Source organism: Tenebrio molitor, chromosome 8 (genome assembly GCF_963966145.1).
Source record: "Tenebrio molitor chromosome 8, icTenMoli1.1, whole genome shotgun sequence".
Lineage (NCBI taxonomy): Eukaryota > Metazoa > Arthropoda > Insecta > Coleoptera > Tenebrionidae > Tenebrio > Tenebrio molitor.
In genome coordinates this window covers 13,025,464-13,049,266 of record NC_091053.1, presented here as the reverse complement: position 1 = coordinate 13,049,266, position 23,803 = coordinate 13,025,464, and the positions used below count along the sequence as shown (strand labels likewise).

The 23,803-nt window shown below is 37.2% G+C and overlaps 1 protein-coding gene across 1 annotated transcript; it reads left to right on the top strand.

The window, feature by feature from the left end:
* The first annotated feature begins 7,128 nt into the window (after positions 1-7,128).
* Positions 7,129-8,348, top strand: LOC138136616 (tolloid-like protein 2). Its single transcript, XM_069055856.1, has 5 exons — positions 7,129-7,206; positions 7,261-7,417; positions 7,473-7,952; positions 7,999-8,090; positions 8,141-8,348. Exons 2-5 carry the CDS (start codon positions 7,273-7,275, stop codon positions 8,252-8,254), a joined length of 831 nt encoding a protein of 276 aa, XP_068911957.1. The 5' UTR covers positions 7,129-7,206; positions 7,261-7,272; the 3' UTR covers positions 8,255-8,348.
* Positions 8,349-23,803: the final 15,455 nt, after the last annotated feature.

Sequence of the window (23,803 nt, the reverse complement as noted above, 5' to 3'; positions counted from 1 at the left end):
GTAGAGAAGGCTCTTATAGCCTTCGCGCCTTACATCCCCCTGGCTATAATCATTGTAGTGTGTATAAAAAATCCCATAAGCCGCGATGCATTTGTCACTTTGACATCGGATAAAGTTAGCCCTAACTTTGCATCTGGATAAAATGTGCTTAAACTTCCATGGCAAACTTTTTCGAACCTGATCATTGTTTGTTGTTATGATAACGAACCAACAATCTTAAACATTAACACAGCTTGTAATAAATTGAAGTGCAAAATGGCCAATTCAATTTTTCATAATTACCTACCTATTATTATTCATTAAATTATCTCATCGAATTACGCTCGAGGTTTTTTTCGTCCAGGATAAAATTTCATTTTTTAAACTCTAATTTGGTTTCTTTTTGGTAAATTGACGACACAAACCACCAGATAAAAAAACTCGTCCTAAATATCGTAAAAAAATTCAATTTTATCCGGACAAAAAAGACCTCTCGTGTAATTACAGTCCATAAAATCTCTAAAACCGTTCAATTGATGAGGCTAACTTTTTTGTTGTTTGAAATGGTAACACTTTACTTTGAAAGTAAGAAATTAATTATATTGGTAATAAAATCCATGCATTCAAAATTAATTTGAATGAGGTGATGAAAAATGTAACTAAAAATTTGTTTAAACCTGTCAATTTAAACCAGAAATTTTAGACGGACATTTCTGTTTCTCTGTTTGAGTCATTTTATTTCCTCTTTTTAAAATTCATTCATTATTCTCATAAGTTCGAATTTGTGCATCTTTTTCCTGTCTTCTTTTGTTTCACAGTTCCCAGTAATAGTTTGGCGGAGGAATCAAATATTAACTATCTAAATATGATCCGTGCTACGCCCCTCGTGTTAAAATGGTCACCGCTTTGACAGAATCTCATTCAGTTATGAGTTCGTTCTCGTATAAGGACGATTTTATAAAATGATTATTTGTAGTGTATACTTTTACACCTTTTTTAATTTTGTGACGTCAATAGAATATTATGGACCCGTGTAAGTGTTGTTTACTTATTTTTTTTAACGTTCGTCAAAAACGTGCAAGTTTTTTCATTAGTTGGCGTTCATAAAATATGTGATTTTTGAATCGGTCAAGAAGCGTTAAAAAAAGTGCACTAGTGGTTCATTTTTGCACGCATTTTGCGTTAAAAAAAGTGCCGTAGCGTGTCATTTTTTAACGTAATTATAAAAATTTTCATTCATAATTAGTAGTTTTTTTAACGAGTTCGTATGTAAATTGGGATTTTTTGACATGAGTGGGCCAATTTAAAACGCAAGTAAAACGAGCGTTTTAAAGGTCCACGGGTTCACACAGGAGAAAATGTTCAAATTTTGAGTGTCGAAAAAATTGTTATCTAAACTTACGGGCGCCAAAAAAATTTTGTATGCAACTCGTTAGTAAAGTATCTTTTTTTTATTCGGCGGATTTGCGCCCTCGCTTCGCTCGAACGGCAAATTTTCCTTCTCGTAAAAAAAAGTATTACTTTATTCACTTGTTGCATAAATAACAGACTATTAATTACCTGTACATAGTCAATATTTTATTGTGTGTTATCTGATGATCCGTCGTCAAACTCAATATGTACTATTTTTAATTTCCAAAAAAAAAATTAACAAAACAATTCGATTGGTAAAACATTTAATATCTTCTCTTACAGATAAAATTTTTTTAATAGTCATCTGTAAAAAAAAATTTTTTGTAATTTAACTGAAATCTATTAATTACAGACTGATTAAGAAAATATACCAAATATTTTAATTAAATTACATTAAAAAAAAAGGAATTGATTAATTAATTAATTTTTTTATAGTTGATTAAATAATTATCATTAAAATCCGTTTTATGAAACAACTAATGATGAAGGAAAGCACAGTTAGGGGCGTGTTATTAGATAGTCTAGTATTTAACTCTGCAATGTACTCGTTGTGTAAAATGATATTGCTGCTTATCAGAAACATAAACGGTATGAGATAAATAGTAAGGTTGTTCAACATTTATTGTTTGATACTGACATGGAAACAAGGAGCTTACTACAATATTCAAACAATTTTTTACTTTTCAAATGTAACAACGTTTAATGTCTTCAAATCAGCAATATGAAGGGGAACTGCTAAAAATATGTAACTGCTGATCCTGAATGTGGTACCAATACGAGTAGAATAACACAGTTCACATTATGAATTATTTTGCCTTCAAGTTTTGGTAGCCATCGGGTAACCAATTATTGGGTACAATTTTTTACACTATCTACACCTAAACTTTTCACTACGAATATTACTACTAGCTGGTCTAAGATAGTTGACAATACAAAAAGTTAAACAAAAATTGAACAGTTTTCTTAGAGATATTTTATAATATTAAAAAACAGATATCTTCTAAATCTATACCTACATTAGTTTTAGAGCTTTTGCAAGGAGTAGCATACTGTCGTACATATTAAAGTCACTAGATATATCTAGTTGGCTAGATATATCTAGTGACTTTAGTACATATGACAGTTCTTGACAATGAAATGGCATATAACATAACCTGATATTTAACTTTTTAAATGTGTGGTTATTCTAAATTTCACTAGATATCGCCAATTCAACTCCATCACATGACCAACTTCATTAAACTATGTTAACGAATTTCTTTTCTAGTACCACAAATTTCCCGAAGAACCTCAAACGATTTAGCTCTAACTCCACTGTCGCTGGGAAATTGAAATAAAGGTTTTTCAGAATTGCCACAAATAATGCATTTAATGAGCATTTTCAGAGTTTTTTGATTGACAAAATTTCAAATTTGACGGCAATTTTACCTTGATGTCTAACAAACAGATGGCACCACTTCATCACTATCCCATGGCCAACTGTATCAAAACGCTAAGCGCTTATTATGGCCGTCCCACTCGATGATTTCTCCGTAAGAAAAATTGTTCTTGACATTTAAAAAAATCGTACGTACAGTAGAGACTTCAAGTGACGATTATTTGAATTAAAAGACAACGGATGACAGAAACGTCTCTTTTTTCTGTAATTGGTTATGTCCTATTCTTGGTTATGTCCATGTTAAATATTTATAAATTAACTGCAAGTGTTAATTGCATGCAGTAACAAAATAATAAAAATAGTAAAAGTGTAAAATAAGAAACATATAATAGGTAAGGTGTTGTGTCAATAGCTTAAAAACCATAAAAAAAAAGAAACTTCAATTGCTTCAAAATATCAGACATAACCTCAAATTGTTTTAATTCGAATTTAGTATTTTTCTGAATACATTGTGTTGTTGGATAATGTGACTCGTGTCAGCATTAGAATAAGTGAGCACATCAAAAAGATTGTCATCTATGAAAAAAATTCAACAGGATGAGATCCTAAATTTGTAATAAAAGCTTTAAAAATATATCGACACGTTTATTTACCTTTAAATGTACACTTTTTTATGAAAATAAAAAGATTTTTCAGTATTAAAATGGTGTTTGGAAATAGCGACCTACGGTTATAACGACCGAATTTCACCGGTCCCTTCCACATCGTTATAAACGATATAATATACTGTATATAGTTTGGATAATACCAAATCTAAAACCATTGGTGAAAGACTTCGCACAGCCAACAAAATGCTCTGCTATGTTATCCACGGGTTATCAACTAGATACACAATTGCTGCAGGGTACTTTTTCCATTCAACATTAACAACGGCACAATTTTCACAGATTATGGTTTCATTGTTCTTTAGCTTGTTACTGACAATCATGCATCAAATGTAGCTTAATTTAAAAAAAATTGCAGCGGAACGTTAAAAAATCATATTGACCTTTTTTTCCACTATTTCTAAGTTTTGATTAGGTACTAGGTGCGTTCGGATACTACCTCGGAGATGCAAACACAAATTTAATAGACTTGAACAGCCGATTGGAGATCAATCTGAAATAAACGAACGAAAATAGGGTAGATAATTGTTCACTTTAGCTCCCGGTCGAATTTTCGCGTTTTTTCTGGCCAGATACCTTTAGGGCGTCCTCCTACATCGTTTCCCACCACTCAAACCTTGTGCAAATGCCCTTGTTTTTCTCTCTTGTTCCACATACCACATAAACATAACCAGATAATAACCCTACTATTGTGACAGGCGCCAAAATCTCAACATCCTCGGTCCAAAAACCCCTAGCAAATCGAGCTTCCTCTAATGACTCTGACGTCTAATATCCGAACGATTTAGATTTACATCAATTTGCTCATTTTATAATAACCGAACGATTTTGACGTAAATTAGCATAAAAATTATATAAACGAACGCAGCTACTGTCAATCCTGTCATTGTGACGAATTTCGTTTTCAAATCAGTTCCTAATGTTAATTTAGGGGGCGCCACTGTACGTACGCTCCAGGGCCTACTCGACGGGAACACTTTTTCAAACCAAGTGGGACGGCCATAATAAGCGCCTAGCGTTTTGATACAGTTGGCCATGACTATCCATGACATACTTCATACGAAGCCCATTTTAATGGAATTGGAATGGCCATAACATAGTTTAATGAAGTTGGTCATGGCCAAATTTGTTCAATCTTGCAACATTCAATTTTTGAATTTTTTCAAAAGAATATGTTAAGGAGGTTTTCCGAACAATTTTTACCACCGATGTGTGCACTAAAATTTGTCGAGATGTTGCTCGAAGGGTTTAGTTATGCATTGAGCAAAATGGTGGTCTATTTGAACATTTTCAATAAAATATAAATTTGAATGTTTTACGTTTGACAATTCTTGACATTTATTTATCTCAATTTAGATAGCCGCGTTGCCATGCATAAAAAAGGTCTCTGTAAAAAAGTGTCATCTTGCGGGACCAATCGAAAAACTTGCTACCACATTTCTGGGCGCTCTGTAACAAAACTGTTACGGATGACAGCAGATCTGTTATGGATTATTACAGTACAAGATGCTGTTATGAACAGGAGAAAAGTTTAAAATAAAGTTTAAATAAAATCGGTGGCGCAAATAGTTATTTTTGATTCTACCGTATGTCCCCGGATTGAGTTCACAAAAGGAAAAAAAAATTTTTTTGATTTTACGCAAAAACTTCGGAGGAGTAACATTTTTTGCTTTATTTGAAGCCCCGAAAATGCAGAAAAAAAAGGTTTTGCTTTTTTTTTTTAAAAACAAACGATAATTGAATATAAAAGTATTCTATTAAGTCTCCCCCGTTTTCTGCACATAATTCAACCCTACATCGAAGTTCTTTGAAACTATTTAGAATTTCTTCGATTGTTAAAAATGATGCTACAGCGTTCCTTATGGGCTGTCTTAGTTCTTCAGCACTATTAGGTGGGTTCTCACTATAATTTTTTTTGTAAATTAGTCACTGATCCGGTTTTTAGAAACTTGCGTGATACAAAAGTGTTGGGGAATTTTTCATTAAATTCTGTAATTATGTGACGAAAACCGGTCCAACATTGGATTAAATAAATTCTATGTTCTAAAGACAACATTTTGAAACTATTTCTAACAATAATAAGTTGTTAGCCAAAAACCAAGGCCAACTATAATTACATAACATCTTTGTTTTACAATACAAATATTTCCGATTATAATGCGGAATCTGGAGAAGTGCCCCGAATGCTTGCAGCGTTTCCACGTTGAATGGCAAGGGAAATCCTCAAAAAGGAATTTCTTTGATTTTTAATTGCCTGATTCCGCAATATAATAAAATTTATAACATAAAAATTAATTCTAAGTCAAAATTTTAACAGAAAATGTTAATTTAAGAATGGAGTATATCAATATTGAGATTTTAATAACGGAAATGGTTGTTTCAAATGAAGCAAAAAATGTTATCCTCTGAAGTTTTTGCGTAAAATAAAAAATGTTTACGTCTTGTGAACTCAATCCGGGGACATACGGTAGATTGCGAAATAAATAGTTATTTATGATGTAAGTGTTAAAAGTGAGATTTTATTTTGTAAGTGGGGTAGATTGAGAAACGAGCGTAGCGAGTTGACCAACCCCGCGAACAAAATAAAATCAATTTTAACACGTCCATCATACATCTATTTTTTATACAACTGGTTTGCATTGTATTAAAAAACGCAGTCGTATTTTTGATGTTTATTTTAATTTCTGCGGCAAAAATCAGGTAGCTAGTCTCGTAATGACATTTGTTTATTAGAAACGTCAAAAAAGTTTTCATTACGTTTTGTAAAACACTTTCAATTCCACATTATTGCATTCGTAAACATGGAATGCAAAGAAAACGACGTTAACGATGCCGATATCGACGACAGATTTCCCGCAGATATTGAAAAAGCGGCAAATAGAGCCACTTTAACATTTATAAATAAATAAAAAATAACTAGTGTTAAAAGTTTTTTTTTTTACTAGTGTTAAAAATACTTTTAACACGGTAAGTTATAATGAGCAATTTTTAATCAGATTAGCTTCCACTAAAAACGTCACTTTTAATGTCAGTTGTATAAAAAATTTTTTGTTCGACACTCAGAATTTGAAAATTTTCTCCTGTGTGAACGGATTTTAATAACATGTCAAAACTTGTCAAAACGAAACGTCAGGCTAATTTTAAAGATTTTAAGCGATTTGGAGCCTTTAAGGGGCTCGCTTAACAAAAAAACGTCGTATTCAACTCGTTCGTATGTAAACTGGGCTCTTTATATAAACAGCTCAATTTACACACGAACTCATTGAATACAATAAAGTCGGTACAGGTTGCAAAGAAGCAGGGGAAAAAATTATGTTGGTAACATTTCTGGTAATTTACACATTTATAGTTAGCGGAGTTGGCGCTTCTTTCTTTCATGACATTTGAAATCCCTGTCAAATTCATATAACGTTTACAAGGAGAACATAACCTAAAGGTCAGCAATTTGACAGGGCGTTTGACAGTTAAAAAAATGTAACTAGAATCCCGACGCATACCAAACAAGTAACAGTTGCAGTCGTTGCAAACATCGTTACATTAGGCAAATTTCTCAAAGTCGGTTGCAAGATGCTTCTTTGCTATCTGTACCGACTTTACTATTATAATACATAGACTTATACATTTATTTACCTATTACATTTACGTTTTGGTTCTATTAAGTTTTGGATAATAATTTCGTTTAACAATTTTTAGAACACCAATATCTGGAGTAATGATCTAGGACCATCGTTCACATTTTTCGGAAACAGAAAAGTAACAGCAGACTTTTCCGTAAGTCCACAGGTTACAAAAATACGTAAAAGATAGTGGAATATTCCTTTACAGAGGTTGAGTTTAATGCCGGGTGATCATCATTTCTGTGGAAAATCTGACAAGCCCTTTGACTACTACTCTGGTCTGAACATCCTTTTGATCAAATTTACAAGCGGTAATATCGATCGAAATCGTGGAAAAGGCTTTAAAATTGAATATCAAACAATTGGTAATTAGTGTCAAGAAATAATGTTTGTTTTTAATTTAACAAAATTAATTGACAGGATGTAACAGAAATTTCACTTCATTACAAGGCCGCATTGTTAATAGCTTCAATAAAAATTGCTACCAGACCATCATCGTGCCTGAAAATTATACAATTTTGTTGTTGTTGTTGTTTTTCAACAATTTCATGGGTTATCAATCCAGCGGATGCGATCAAATTGGGGTGGAGATAAGAGATGGTGCAGATCATTCGGCTAATTTGTTGCAAAAATCTTGCGGTTACGCTATCCCAAATCCAGTGTTTTCAACAAAGAACAAATTGTGGATACATTCTTGGAACAAGATGGGAATTGGGTTACCGTGGCATTTCGATGTAGTGTATACTTCATCGGATAAGGGTCGAGGATGTGGCGGTACTTTATATAACTATAAGGGGACCTTTAGTAGCCCGTCCCATCCCGTAGGGTACAAAGGTAGTACTCCGTGTGTATGGGATGTTCGAGTTCCAATTGGTATGAGAGTCGCAATTAAGTTTTCAGGTAAGTTAATTTTTTTTGTGAGTCACACACTTAAGAGTTGTTTCAGTTTTTGATATTCAGGGAGATTGTAAGAATAACTACGTCAAAGTGACCACTTATGACAAGGATAGTTCTAACGAACATAAGTTCTGCAAAGAAGTATATTATTGACAATTTATTTGCAATATTTTTAACTTTTGTCTTTTCAGGATAATCCAGCTGTATTGTATTCCAATTCGCATTTAACAGTAACATATCAATCGTCATCATATAATGACGGAACAGGATGGATGGCTCTATTTGAATCGGTACACCAAGGATGATATATTTTTATAGAGTTTTTCTTGTACAATTTCTAATTTTACTATTAACTTTTTGGATTCAGTCAGCAAATAATCATTATTATGTGGTAAATAATATATTTTTCCGCATTTTGTACAGTAATGAACTATATTATTGTTGTTACACCAGTCTCAAAGTCACTGTAACATTTTTCATATTGCCGTTTCGATTTTTCAGGTTTCAAATGCGAAACTGCACAATTTATAATATTTTGTTAACTCTGGATGAGTACACGGAACTGAAACATCGTAATTTCCTTCGAACATTTTTGCAATTTTTCTCAAAGTGAATTGTTTTATTTATGTTGTTTCCATAGCGACATGGCAATATGTAGGCCGACTTTATTTTTATTGACAGTGAAGGAAATTTTACTTGTTCATTTTATAATTACAAATTTTTGGGTTGCACACAAAATGTTGTGTACACCTTGGCTACGAAATCCTTTGACGACCTCGAGATTGTCTTGTCTCGGCCGCAAAGCGGCCTTGGCGACAATTTGGGTAAATATACTGTGGTCGGCTGTTCGTGTCATCAATTTTGTTTTGCGACGAGCATTAAGGCGCGTTCTCACGGATCGATTTTAGTTGTTCAAGTAAAGTTGATCAATAAAAGTTGAACGGAGTTCCCCATTCGAAAGCGTATTTCTCTTATCCATGCAAATAGTACTTCCCGGAGAGATAAAATACGCAACTACAGACTCTTTGGGTCTTTAAATCGACACACCATGCAAACTATTTACGACCGGGCGGAGAAAAACCGAAATATTTTTGTTCTAAAATCCCTTGAGAAGACTACATTTTCAAATTTGCAATTTGCAATCCATCTCAAACATGCAAGAGCTCTCAAAGTACTCATGATTTACACTTAAAACGAGCCAATTAACCCAGCCCATCTGCATATCTACAGCGTGATCACAACAGTGTGAGAAATGAAATGCTCCCGTGTATTGAATTCGTTTCCAGTTTGTGCAGGACTTCCGTTCAATTCCAGTCGTATTTTCTTTGGGTGGAAAATTTCGTCGAGTCGAACTTTTTATGCTGGCGTATAATTGAGGAACTTCCCCTATTTCCCGGTGTGACTTTATGAGATCGTAACACATTCAGTTAAGAACATTCTTGTGCGCGTGCGCCATCACTGTTTGATGTTTCTTCAAATAAATGTTGTTTCATGACCGTAAAAATAATATTTTTGTTAGACACTGTCAGAATTTGAGAATTTTCTCCTGTGTGAACGAATTTTGATAAATTTGACAACTTGTCAAAACGAAACGTCAAGCTAATTTTAAAGATTTTAAGCGATTTGGAGCCTTTAAGGGGCTCGTCGAACAAAAAAACGTTGTATTCAACTCGTTCTTATGTAAATTGGCCTTTTTTGGCACTCGTGGGCCTTTAAAACGCTCGTTTCACTCGCGTTTTAAACTGGCCCACTCATGCCAAAAAAGGTCAATTTACACACGAACTCGTTAAATAAACTAAACCTTGTTCACGTTTACATTGTTCCAAATGATTTACTTTTTTCAACGCCTACTCAGCCCAGGATAATTAGGTATCATTTGATTCTTCAACTAATGGATCTGTTTTTATTTCAATTCTGTAGAGCTACTAGAAATCTTGAAAATTGTTGAAAAGGTCAGGGGGAAAGTTATTGTACATCATGAAAGAAATTACTCTTGTTGAATATGTCAAATTTATGTTATCACATACACACATGCGCACCTGTACTCTGAATAAACCAGTCGTTCACCAGCACTCGCACGTTAATCATTTCGCTCTCCCGAACACCTTCCCGGACCTACGCACATCAGGTTATGGGCCCGCAAAGTGACCAAAGACAACGCTGATCACTTCCTACGTAAGTTCGTGGAGACCCACGATCCATTGAATTCCGAAAACGTGAACGTAACGACATGGAATCGAACGCACGCCGCCATATCACACGAACGACCAAAAAAAGCGCAAGAAAAACGAGTGTCCAAAAAACCACGAAAATTGGAAATTGTGCAAACGAACGACAAAACGAACAACGAAACGAACGGCCAAAACGAACGACAAAAACGAACTACGAAACAAACGGTGAGACGAACAACGAAACGAACAACGAAAACGTCCTTTGTGAAGGAACACGAACAACATGCCGCCAACGAACAATCAAATTACGTTTGAAAAACTTCGAGGTCGAGAGAACTATAATACATGGAAGTCCGCCATGCGAGCAGCGTTACATCTCGAAGACCTATGGAAATGTGTGACCGGCGACGTCACCGACGAAGGCAAAAACATGAAGGCGCGATCCCGAATTTTGCTAGCCACGGAGCCCCACATCTATATCCATGTAGAGGATGCAGCGACGGCCAAGGACGCGTGGAACAACCTCGCTCGCACTTTCGAGGATGCAGGCCAAAACAACAGGATAGCATTGATGCGTGCATTAACTGACACCAGGCTCGACAAATGTCAATCAATGGAAGAGTACGTATATCAGATCATCTCGTACTCGAATCGTCTCAACGCAATCAAGTTCAAAGTAGACGATGAATGGATCGGAACCTTTTTACTTGCTGGCCTTACTCCCGAATACGATCCGCTGATAATGAGTATCACCAGCTCCGATAAACCGTTATCAGGCGACGAAATAAAAACGAAGCTCCTTCTAGAATATTCGATGAAAAACGATAACGTCAAAAAAACGCGAGATGATAATGTTGCTATGGCGAGTAAATTTCAAAACAGAAACGCACGAGCTTGTTTCAATTGCAATAAACCTGGTCACTTCAGCCGAGATTGCAGGTTACCGAAGACGGACGCAACAATTCGAGCCGAGCAAAAAAAGGAAACAGCAAGAAAAAGCCTTCTTAGCTTTCTCCACCGCCCATGCTATGGATCCTGATGCTTGGTACCTGGATTCGTGCGCTTCAGCGCATTTCACTCATCGTGAGGATTGGCTCGACGACGTCTCTAGCACGTCTGATTCCAAAATCGTGCTCGCGGATAATACGAAAATTGAGAGCAAATCCATTGGCTCGACCTTGATACCAATCCAGATTGACAACAAGTCGGACTTCATCAAAGTCCACAATGTCGTTTACGCACCAGAAATTTCAACTAACTTACTGTCGGTCAGTAAAATAATCGAAAAAGGCCACACCGTGGAATTCAAAGGATCAAGATGCGAAATAAAATCGAAATATGGAGACCTTTTAACAACGGCACATGATCACGGAGGAATCTACAAACTCGATTCAGCTGAACAGTCAGTAAACATCACCACGACGTCACACGCACCCGAATTATGGCATCGAAGAGTTGGTCACCCCGGAAACTCCATTGCGGTCCACTTTAAGGAAGCTGTTAGCGGCTGCAACTCCGTTCCCGCCACAGAGGGCACCTGCGTTCCGTGCCTTCAAGGAAAACACCATCGAAGCCCCTTCCCCAAGGATGGTAAACGAGCCGCGAACCTTCTGGACCTGATACACAGCGATCTGTGCGGACCAATGGAAAACGATTCTCTCGGAGGATCACGATATTTTTTGACCCTCATAGACGACCATTCTAAGAAAATACACGTTTATTTTCTACGCCATAAAAATGAAGTTTCCAAGTGTATTAAAGACTTCAAAATTTTTGCAGAAAACCAGCTTGAACGGAAAATGAAGGCCCTCAGATCCGACAACGGCAAAGAGTACGTCAACAACGAGTTGAAAGCCTACCTCGAGTCCACTGGAGTACGACATCAACTGACCATTCCGTACACGCCTCAGCAAAATGGCGTAGCAGAAAGGACTAATCGAACCATCGTCGAGAAGGCTCGATCACTCTTATCCGATGCACGTCTTCCCAAGGCTTATTGGGCCGAAGCCGTCTCAACGGCAGTTTATCTCATCAACCGGACCCCCACCAGGGTTCTCAACTTCAAGACTCCCGAAGAAGTCTGGACCGGACGTAAGCCCGATATAAGTCACCTAAAAATTTTCGGCTGCAAAGCAATGGTTTACGTACCAAAACCTCTTAGGTTGAAGTGGGATTCACCCACACGAGACGCCATCTTTATAGGTTATCCTGAGGAATCCAAAGGCTATCGATTTTACGATCCGCAAACCCGCACGGTATTTAAGAGCCGAGATGCTGTGTTCATGGAAACAGAATTTCTCGCCCAGCTGAAACGTAACGAGACTAACGTTGCAACTTTCGAGTTAGCTGTTCCTACAGACGACGAAGACGACGAAGAACCTCAAACGGCATCACCAACGGCAACGACCAAGATTCCCGAAACGATCAATGAAGAAGAACCGCAGAACATGTTACGAAAAACCACCAGGAAACCGAAACCCAAGAAAGACGACGATTACGTTTACTACAAGATAAACGCAATCACCCACGAAAACGAAGACGAGGATCCTCAAACTCCCGAAGAGGCCCTCAATTCCCCGCAAAGTCACTTATGGAAATCTGCCATGGAGGAGGAATACAAAGCCCTCATGGAAAACGGCACTTGGACTCTGACAGATCCCAAACCGAACGCAAAAGTTTTAAAAACACGTTGGGTTTTTAAAACTAAAAGGGGGAAAGATCAGCCAACCTTGTACAAGGCTAGACTCGTAGCAAAAGGTTGCACGCAGATTCCAGGTATCCACTTCGAAGAGACCTACTCACCTGTGATAAGGATGGAAACACTACGTTTTCTCATTTCGATGGCTGCAAAATACGACCTGAAAATTCATCAGCTTGACGTGAAGAACGCATTCCTTCATGGAGATCTGAAAGAAGAGTTATACATCCAGCAGCCCACTGGCTTCGAACAACCAGGGAAAGAGAATCAAATTTGCAAGCTCAGAAAGGCCATGTACGGGCTCAAGCAGGGTTCAAGAGCGTGGAACTCCAAGCTGAACTCAGTACTTACGAAAATTGGATTCACACGATCGCAAACAGACCCGTGTGTTTACACGAAACGAGCAGCACGAAAAATGGAATTATTAGCGGTCTACGTAGATGACATACTAATTTTCTCGAACGACGACTTCGCAACTTCGAGCACGAAAAACAGCCTCAATGAAATATTCCATATGAAAGACCTAGGACAAGTATCAAAATGTTTAGGGATAAATTTCACTCGAGATTGGAAACGACATACGATCCACATCGACCAATCAGACTATATCCTCAATCTACTCAAACGTTTCAAGATGGAAGATAGTCACCCGGTGAGGACCCCAGAAGATGTGAATCAGAAGCTGGACTTGCACACCAACGAAACCGAAACGACTCCTATTTTTCCCTATCGAGAAGCGATCGGAGGATTATTGTACCTCACGCAAATTTCGAGACCTGACATCGCCCACGCAGTCAACTATTTGAGCCGCTTCAACCAGAATCCCGATATTGTACACTGGAGAGCCGTGAAACGGATACTTCGATATCTCAAGTCCACAATCAGCCTGAAGATGGAATTCTCATCACTTGAAGAAAACACGATCACCGCCTACTGCGACGCAGACTGGGGAAATGACCTCGCAGATCGAAGATCTACGACAGGATTTATCATTTTCCACAATCGAAATCCTGTATCATGGTCCAGCAAGAAACAACCAACAGTTGCTTGGTCTACAACAGAGGCAGAATACATGGCGCTCAGCTACACATGTCAAGAACTCATCTGGCTACGGAGTTTAGCGTCAGAACTCGACCCCACGTCCGTCGAGGAACCTACTACCTTGTACAACGACAACAAGGGTGCCGTCGACTTAACATCTGACGCAGGATTCAGTCAACGAACTAAACATATCGATCTCAGACACCATTTCATACGTCAACTGGTCGAAGATGCGAAGATCAAAGTCAAGCTCATCTCTACCCAAGACATGATCGCAGACGCCCTGACGAAACCTCTATGCGTTGCTAAATTTCAGTCATGTATTTCTCACTATGGTTTGGTAAATAACTGAAAAACCGTGTTACGCTCCAATCATTTTTGTAATGTTGTATTTTATTTGTTGTATTGTGTTTTTTTAATTATGTTGCGCGTTATTTTTTGTTACGCGAATTTTTAATGTAAGAATTCAGAGTTACTCCCGCGATTTATGTGACGCTGTTTAATCCACCCATGATCGACGAATTTTATTTTATTATTTTTGTTGAACATTAATTTGATGGGGGGATGTTGAATATGTCAAATTTATGTTATCACATACACACATGCGCACCTGTACTCTGAATAAACCAGTCGTTCACCAGCACTCGCACGTTAATCATTTCGCTCTCCCGAACACCTTCCCGGACCTACGCACATCAACTCTGGACTGGAATGGATTGTTTCTGATTCAAAAAACTTCAATCATTAAGTGTTTACTAACACTCCTAATACATTTAGTTTTCTTGGTGTACCTCTTCTGAAAAAGTGCTGTTTCAACATTTTGAAATAACTTGATTAAGTTAAAGTAAAAAGAGTTTGCTAAAAACTGTCTAGACTATACAAAATGACGAAAGTACACTTTCAGAGTTTTAGTGTTTCCAATCGATTGAAATCATTTTTGATAGAAAACCCTTCGGGACAGTCACTCTACCATGAGATATCTGCAGCACTATCTTATTCTCCAACTTAGTGGAAAGGCAGGAAATGCAAAATAAATGAGAAAAATGGCAGATTCCGATTCTTTACAGAAAATTGTGAAGAAAATGCAACGTTGAGCAATAACATGTTCAATATTTCCCATAAAATTTACAATGTAATGTTGACGGTTCGAAGTGACCTACGGGGAGAAATACTTTCTCAAAGATCAAATCTCTTGAGAATGCTTCTTTGAAAACATTAAACAAGACAATGGTCATTATCAATCTGAACTGCAACACAATAAAAATTGTAAAGAAATATTCTTCAATTGAGATATTTCAGAAGTTTACGACGCCATCTACATAATCGTTTTTATTAAATCTAGTAAAAATATATGGCGCTAGTATACGAGTAGAGGTCTTGGATTTTCTCATGGGCTATGAGTTATATCTGCAGAAACGACGAATATCGGTCTCAAGTAGGCGCTACAAACCGACCGGAAAACATCGTCATTCGTTACATTACTGTCGTCTCTCTCTCGTCAATTTGTACGGATTTGAATTTGAAAGTACTCGACGTTTTCAGTTTTCATTTACCAATTTTTCACTGGTTTATCGGAGCGCCTTCGCGCAGATATTTCCAAGGTCACAGCTCATGAGAGAATCTAAAACCTCTACCTGCATTGGTTTATTTATACACGCCCAAATTGGAGTATTTTGTGGTGCTTTTTTGAATGTCTCCCTCTTGAACTATTTAATTAATAATCGAGTTTCCAAACGAATTTCTGAATGAAGAAATCTCATTTCACATGTTGTTTCTGAGTCATTGATGTTATTTACCTTCTTCTTAAGGGTACAATAAGTACGTAATTTGTTGAGAGTGTTGAAACCTGTCGATAATACATTTCATGATTTTTTTCATTTTCTTTGTAAAGCACCTATTTCGTCAAGCTAGGTAACACGTAAAACCAATTTGTTTTGAGAGTTGCATAACGTAGATAGTTCATTATTCGATTTCTGGTGAAAGAGTGAGGAAACTTTCAACGCCTACTAGGATCCCACACACATTTATAAACACACCGATTATACATTTGGTGTCACACGAAACTGGAATATTTTACGACACGGTTTTGAACGGCTGTCTAAACTACGAGTACTATCGCGCTCAAAAATAACTGGGACAGTATGTTAATGTAGACACTTCCAAACTGAATGAGTTTGAATGAGTTTTGGAAGTGTCTACAGTAACACACTGTCCCAGTTATTTTTGACCGCGATGGTACATTAGAAATTTTTATACTTATTTTTCAACTAATTAATTTGCCTACATAGTAGTTCTGTTGAGTATCCAGAAGAATTTCTGATTAATCTAAATCTTTAAAAGTCAAGAAGAGAAATTTTGGATATCATAGCAATTACCTTTGTATTGATTGTTTTTAGTTAAAAGAAACACAATCGTATAGTAGTGTTTAACTACATATCCAAGTGCTCTTTCAATACTCCGCATGAATTTTTTTTTAAGTGAAAGTGAAAACAAATTACTAAGAAATGTCTGGACTACATTAGGTGACGAAACCGCACCACTTACTACCTAAGTTCTATCCTATCAATTAAAGACATTCTTGATCGACAAGACTTAGGAACAAGCAGTCCACCATGACGTATTTATTAACTTGTTTAGTCATTTTATTCTTAAATTTCGTAGAAATAATGTCAGAGTGTGAAAATATCACCATGATAAAGTACAAAGTGGATGATGAAGAATTTGAAGATACCATAATAAGGACATTCGCAGATTGGAAAAGTTTTCAAGTAAATCTTCAGAAAATACAGTCATTTGCAACAAGATATTCAACATTTCCTATCGACTTGACATTGTGAAGTTGACAGGCCCTGAAGTGACTCATGTCGAAACAGAGTTTCTCAAAAATCAAGAACCAGTGCAAGAAGTTAAAATTACGGCAACGAAAATCCAAACAATACGAAAACATACATTCAAGGACCTTAAAGTGAAATATTTGATGTTAGAAAAGAACCAAATTAGCATAATCGAGGAGGAAGCTTTTTTCAACTTACCACTTTTGGACGCAATACAAATTAACGGCAACAGACTAAGTGTTTTGAATTCAAATTCCTTCAAGAATTTACCCAAAATGGCTACTTTTATTGCCCAACACAACAAAATCAAATCTCTCGAGAATTCATTCTTCCAAATCATCAAAAAAGACAACGGAGATGTCAGTCTAATCTACAACAAGTTGAATGTTTTGAAGAAAGATTTTTTTGCGGGACTCTCTGTCGAGAACATGGGCGTCAAACTTGGAGTCAACCAAATAAAAGAACTTCCGGTTGGAATTTTCGACGAGTATAGCTTCAAATTTTTGGATCTTTCACACAACTTGATCACTGATATTTCTGAAGAATTCCTCCAAGACTGCGTACGAATCCAAGTGATATGCTTTGATAAAAACGTTTTCCAAGGTACTACTTTGAGAAGGCTTCAAATTTGGTCGAGACGAAACAACATCACAGTGAATTACTTCCCAAACGCTTTGATCCGAAACGGTGCTGCTGGTAAGTTTTTGTCATTTGTTGTGACCGCAGCTGTGTTTGGTTTTGTGATGTTGTCGCCAAACATTTAGAAAACAGTAAAAATGTGCTAAGTCGACGCATCACAAACTCGACTGGGATCGAAGCAAGTCACAAGCTCGCACCAGCTAAAAATTTAATCACAAATTGATACACAATCACAGCAAGTATGTTTAATATTGTAATTTTGTCATAGAACATTTTGCAAATATGAAATATAGAGTGCCACTACTGAGATTGTTATTATTAATCAATGCGTCATGCCTTTTCTCCCACCCAGAAACTCATCACGAATGTTATTCTACCTTGTGTCATAAACTCGACTGTTCTGAGGTCATCACAAACTCGACTGGGATGGAATTACGTCGCCCTCACAAGGTCACACCACACGAGTTCAAGAATTAATCACAAATTGATCAACCATTACAATTATATTCTCTTAAACAGATACCGTGCAAATCAAATGAAAATAAGAATTTTATTTTACATAAATAATGGAATTATTGGATTTAGTGGTAAATAAAGGGTGGAACTGTTGGACCGGGAAATGCTATAAAATTAACCCTAACTGAAAACTGACAGGACCAGCCCAGAGGCAAAAAAAAGAATTAATCAAATATGTCGTTCCTATCGTCAGTTATGATCGAGAATGCATACAAAAATTATAATTTTAACAGTTTTTTTCACGACTATAACGAACAAAAAAAAAGAATTATGCATACTGTGACGATGTTATCGGTCGGTAAAACCACCCTCTAACTCGTCCCCACTAATAAGTGAAGAGCGCCGACGCAAAACCGCAACGGAAGAACTCGTTCTCTTTTCCGTGCAAAAGTCGACCGAAGAACCGAAGCATAGGTACCGTTTTCGCCGAGTTAAAAATATTGTCCGAACGTTTCGTGAAATGACGTTCCGGAGGCGAAGGAAGGTCCAAGGACCAATCAAATAACCGGCGAAAAGGCAGGCTCGCCATCCAGTTAGGGATCGGAACCGAAAACGTCAAAGACGGATAAAATACGGTATTAGCGTCGCAAGAGACCAGCAGGATTCTCTCGACTCTCTCGAGTCTCTCTACTCTCTCAGGCTTCTCAGGACTCTCTCAACTCTCACGACTCCCTCGAGTCTCTCAACTCTCTCAGAACTCCTTCACACTCAATTCTCCAGCGACACCACCCGGTGAAGCCCGGCCAGGGAGGAAGCGAGCCCCGACTCCGGAGGAGCTCCGCCGGCGACTACTACTTATTCCCGAAAACAGTACGGTCCACCCTCGAGCCACTTTCGGTCCCACTGAACCACGCGAGGACAAACCAAGCCCGAACGAGGAGTGACCAGTGCTTACGAAATCGCACCCTGCGAGGTGCAGGAACCGGGCAAGCCGCCCCTGTAAACCAGGACGTGAATAAATGTTGTGCTGTCTTTCGACTCGTGCGTCTCTTTCTCCCTTCCGCACTCCAATCTGGACACCTGAAATCTGTTTTGTGGCTGGCCCGTTTTTCGGTCGTAATAGTACTTACAAGCACTATTGGGGTAAACTAGCTCCGATGTGACGCAATCTGTGCAGGCGACGATTTTCAGGTTCATGAAACCCGTTTCCACTGTCAGCTATTTTACTATTCAAGGCAGGACCGAATTTTACTGACGTGGCTCCACTGCAACCCCTCACATTAAATTATCCCCAATTAATATTAATTGAAAGAATTACATCTCACGTCAACCGATTAGACGAGCTTTTCGTTGAAATTCACCCTCACACAAATACATTTTCGATCGAACACACCGTGTACTGTAGTTTCAATTTGGTTGTAGGTCGTAAAATTTTATGGTACTTTAAGTTAAAGATCTTACGGGGCTTATAAATCCTAGTTTACCACTAGCAGGTAATATTTTAAGCAGGGTTGTATTGTACATTTGGTATATTTGCATTGTACGGCAAACGGCACGCGCCGCTCCCCAACCTTTTCAAACCCAACCATTGTGCCCATTAATCGCTCATAATATCCAATACAATTTTACGACCTACAACCAAATTGAAACTAGTATACGGGGTCTTAATAGCCACCCCTGCCCGTCGGACCGGCCACAGTCATAGATAATCGTCGTCCAACCGCTAATTCTTATTTATCGCGTTCGCTAAGTGGCAAAGCTTTTTTTCGCTGATAAAACGAGAAACTTTCCCTAAACGAGCCCATTCACTTGACAATATAATTCATGTATCACGTGATCATGAATGATCCAATGAAAACGCGTAAAAGTCCTTAGTTGCATGGCTATCACAGCGATTATAAAAAACAAAAAAAATATTTTCTTATTTACTTTCGTCGTTACGATTTTTGATTGAAATAAATTTGTCAATTTGACAAATAAATGAATAATTTTGTATTTCATTCATTATATTGTCTCATCGAATATAACACGTGGTATGATTAATCATCGATGATATTAAATTCGTGAAATTGAAGCAGGACATTTCACTCGTCCTTCGGACTCGTGAAATCTCCAGCACAATTTCACTCATAATATCATCGATAATAATCATACCACTTGTTATATTATAGCTGATTATTTTTTCATGTTTATAACTTCCAATAGTTTGTCAGCATTTTTGATCACATGTTCAAATCTGTCCAATTGTATCATTATTATAGTGAGAATAATCTAAGTACATTATCCAAGTGAGATTAATTATAGTTCGTATTTTGTTTTAATTTTTCTTTAGTGACAACGTATTTTTCAATTTGACAGTAAGTGTCATCAATTGTTGAACATGAACGAAGAACGATTCAGTGCGATAATTATTTTTTTTTTGTATTTTTGATTTTGTACTCATGAAAAAATAATCCCACGAATACCCCTCGAGAGTGAGAATAAATAGAAAATAATTCTCCAGATTCTTTCTCAAACTTGTTGCCAGATGGCAATAGCCACTCGAGCCCTCCGGGCTCTCGTGTCTATTGCCTGGCAACAAGTTTTCGAAAATCTGTCGAATTATTTTCAATTTATTCTCACTCTCTTGTGATATTATTACAGAGAATTCAACGCACGTGTCAAAGAACCAATGAACGTTAAGAATTGGACTGAATAACAGCCAATTACGAGCGAGCTTTTTTGATTATTCTGTAGGTACAAAATAAATAGGCGATTATTCTGCATCTAACTCTTCAATTGTCACCAAATCAACAAATTCGCTTTTGACAGTTTAAATTTGTCAGTATGCAAGCAAATAGATGGGGGTCTACTTCAGTGGCAGAAATTACCACTGTTGATATAATTAATAATTAATAAATACCGTTTCGTGAATGTCTGTGGTTCTAGTTTTTTTTTTTTTTTAATTGCCATTCCCGTTTTTAGCCATACGGCTTTTTACGGTACCTTTCGGTCGGCCGTTTTTTTTCCATTCCAATTTCCTTTGCCTTCTCAGGTGATGCGACGGGGCTCCGGGGCACTTTCCCCGGCCACCCACGCCCATTCCACCTCACATTCACAGACATACACAACAACATTTATACACCCATGGGCGCCTTTTCCCGACGAGACTCGAACCCGTGCTGACCTCGCGGTGGTGGCCGAAAGAGTGTTGATTCTTCCTTCCACTACCCTACCGTGAGCCCCGAGGAGACATACACACACATCCATGGCTCGGCGGAGGTTCCTTCCTTTGAAAAAATCCTCCCCCTTCGGTGGGATTCGAACCTACTAGCATCGGGACCGCGACCTCGGAGTACTTTCTCCGACCGCCATACGGCCACCGAGCCACCTGGTTCTAGTTTGTTAAATTCTCATGTAAAATACAACTCTTGACATTGACATGTGCCGAATATATTTCTTCTGAGTTTTAACTCGTTGCTATGATTTTTGGATTGTAGTGATAATTCGATCATTCGTCAAGTAGGTCTCTCAGATGTTTTCAATCCTATTGCTAAAGTAATAAAATAAATACTGTTGTCAAATGGTACTGTTTAATTCATGAAATAATCAACCGAATTACACTCTAGCTCTTGAAATGATCTGTTTTAACACTCAAGCTCTCAAAAGGTAACCACTCGTGTCACTTTGACATAATTTCCCTCCACTTTCGGTGTCGGGAAATTAATACTGTCAAAGTGACACTTGTTGTTACCTAGGAGAGCTTTCGTGTTAAAAATCGACCATTTCAGAGCTCTCGTGGAATTACAACCGAATATTGTATACTGGCCTTTCAGGGGAACGACCTACCCCTTCCGATCCTCCGAAGAAAAAAGTCGAATTTATTCCAGTCGTGCCGAATCACGTGTTCACTTAAGCGCTAAATTATTATTATTAATAAAATGCCCCCGAGAGCTTGCAGATGTGTGTCTGACTTTCATTACGTACACTTTGCTTATTATGATAAGTTAATGTTGGCTTGTATTAGTTATAATCTCAGTTCAGTTACCAAACTTGATTAATTGATTATACAGCGTGAATTTGAAATACGTCACAATCTTAAAACCCCAGGATCTTCAGACCAATTGTGAAAATCACGTGCACTCAGTTTTGCGCTATAGATCCGCATAAGGGCAGAAAAACCATGTACAATTCAAGCACAAAAGTTGAGTACGCCACTGATATCACGTTAGGACGAATAGTAAGATTTAAAAAGTTATCGAGAGCAACGCAAAAAAGGTGCAAAAAGTTTTATTACGCGGGTCCTAGTACCGCGTGCAGATTAGTTGTTTTCAGTGCGACCTTCGGCTATTGTTTGGTTGGAATTTTGCGTCTGAGTGTGTCATTATCATGGAAAATTATACCAATAGTGAAAGGACCGATATGGTACTTTGTTACGGAAGTGCAGATGGTGTTGGCTTAAGGGTGACCGATACCAGCGTTGACTAGAGTGTATTTCATTAATTGCAAATAACTCAGTTAATACGCAATCATTCGCCAAGTATCATACATCAAATTAAAGGTTTTTTAATTCTCCAGACCGCCACGTTGTACTTTCTTTATAAGAGAAAAAGATTGTCTGATGATATAAAGGTGGCAAAACTGAAACACTTCGCCAGTATCGGTCACCCTTAAGGTTGTACAATGCCCAAAAATATTACGTTTCACCAACGCAAGATGGCTCTGAAGTTTCACACTCTGATAGTTGGCGTATAGGCAACACACCAACCTTCTATCCTTCCCTTTACAGATTTCAATTTCCTTATAGAAAGAAGAAGGGTTGATGTGCAAGCACAATTGTTGACCGGTAGGTGGATTCAAACTCGACCGCTTCCCTTCACCTCCTTTCCGCCCGAAGCTATGGGTATAATTTATACTTTTACTGTGGGTATAATCCTGTTAACAGGTATACGAGCCCCGTCCAGCTTCAGTTGGCCCACTTACACTCGCTGCAGAGAAATCTAAATTATATTTTGATATAGGTATTTTTTTCTTCACCAATTTAAAGATTTTTAATGCAACCTAAGACCTACTAATATAATTTATTACTATTAAGATGATAAATTAAACAGAAAATAAAAAATATTATTTAGACGAACGTGAATGTATTTTTAACAACAATTACAGTCTATTTTTTAATCAAAGAACCACAACCTGTTGATTTAGGTTTGTAAATATAAAATTTTACTAAATTTAGGGAATTTAATGATGTCTATTGGCTATACCAGCCAACATCTGTCATTTTTAATGTCCTTGAAAGTACGCAAACTCGCAGCTAAAATTTGAATGTGTTATTAAAAATGCCTCGCAAAGTAAGAAATTTATTCAACTCTCAAATGAGTTGTTATTAGTTGTTATTAACTTTATTAACATGCTGCGCTACTAATATCTCTAATAACCTCAATCTTTTATGATGAGATTTTTCACCCTATGTCAAAAGTGTACAATGTTGTCAGCTCTATTTTGGGTGTAAATTGCGGTGTTGTGGTTCTTTGATTAAAAAATAGACTATAGCAAGTCTTTTATCTAAAGTAAAATATTCGTTCTGAGAATTCCATCATTTGATTTGTAGATCTTTCTTTAATGTGCAACTTCAAAAACTTTCATTTTTCTGTTTAATTCCTCGTTTACTCCCAGGCAAATTTTCAAAACCTTCTTTCAAAATTTTCCGTACCTCCCCTTCAGATATCTGAAAGAGATTGAAGCTAACATTTTAAATAAGTCAATTTAAATTAAAAGTGGATTTGTCAATTTATGGCAAAAATCTCCTCAACCATTTGGTAAACTGGCATTTTCCCCAAAGTTTGACCATTTACTTTTTACAACACCAATGAACACTTTATTTTGTCTTTAAAGTTAGGCATTTTCTCTTTATAACCCTGCCTGTGGCCTCCAGGATATCGTTACTTAATTACTTAATCGTATTTTTTTTATATACAGTGTGGTTATAAACAAAGGAACAAAATTATAATAACGTTATTTAATGTTTTCAGACAA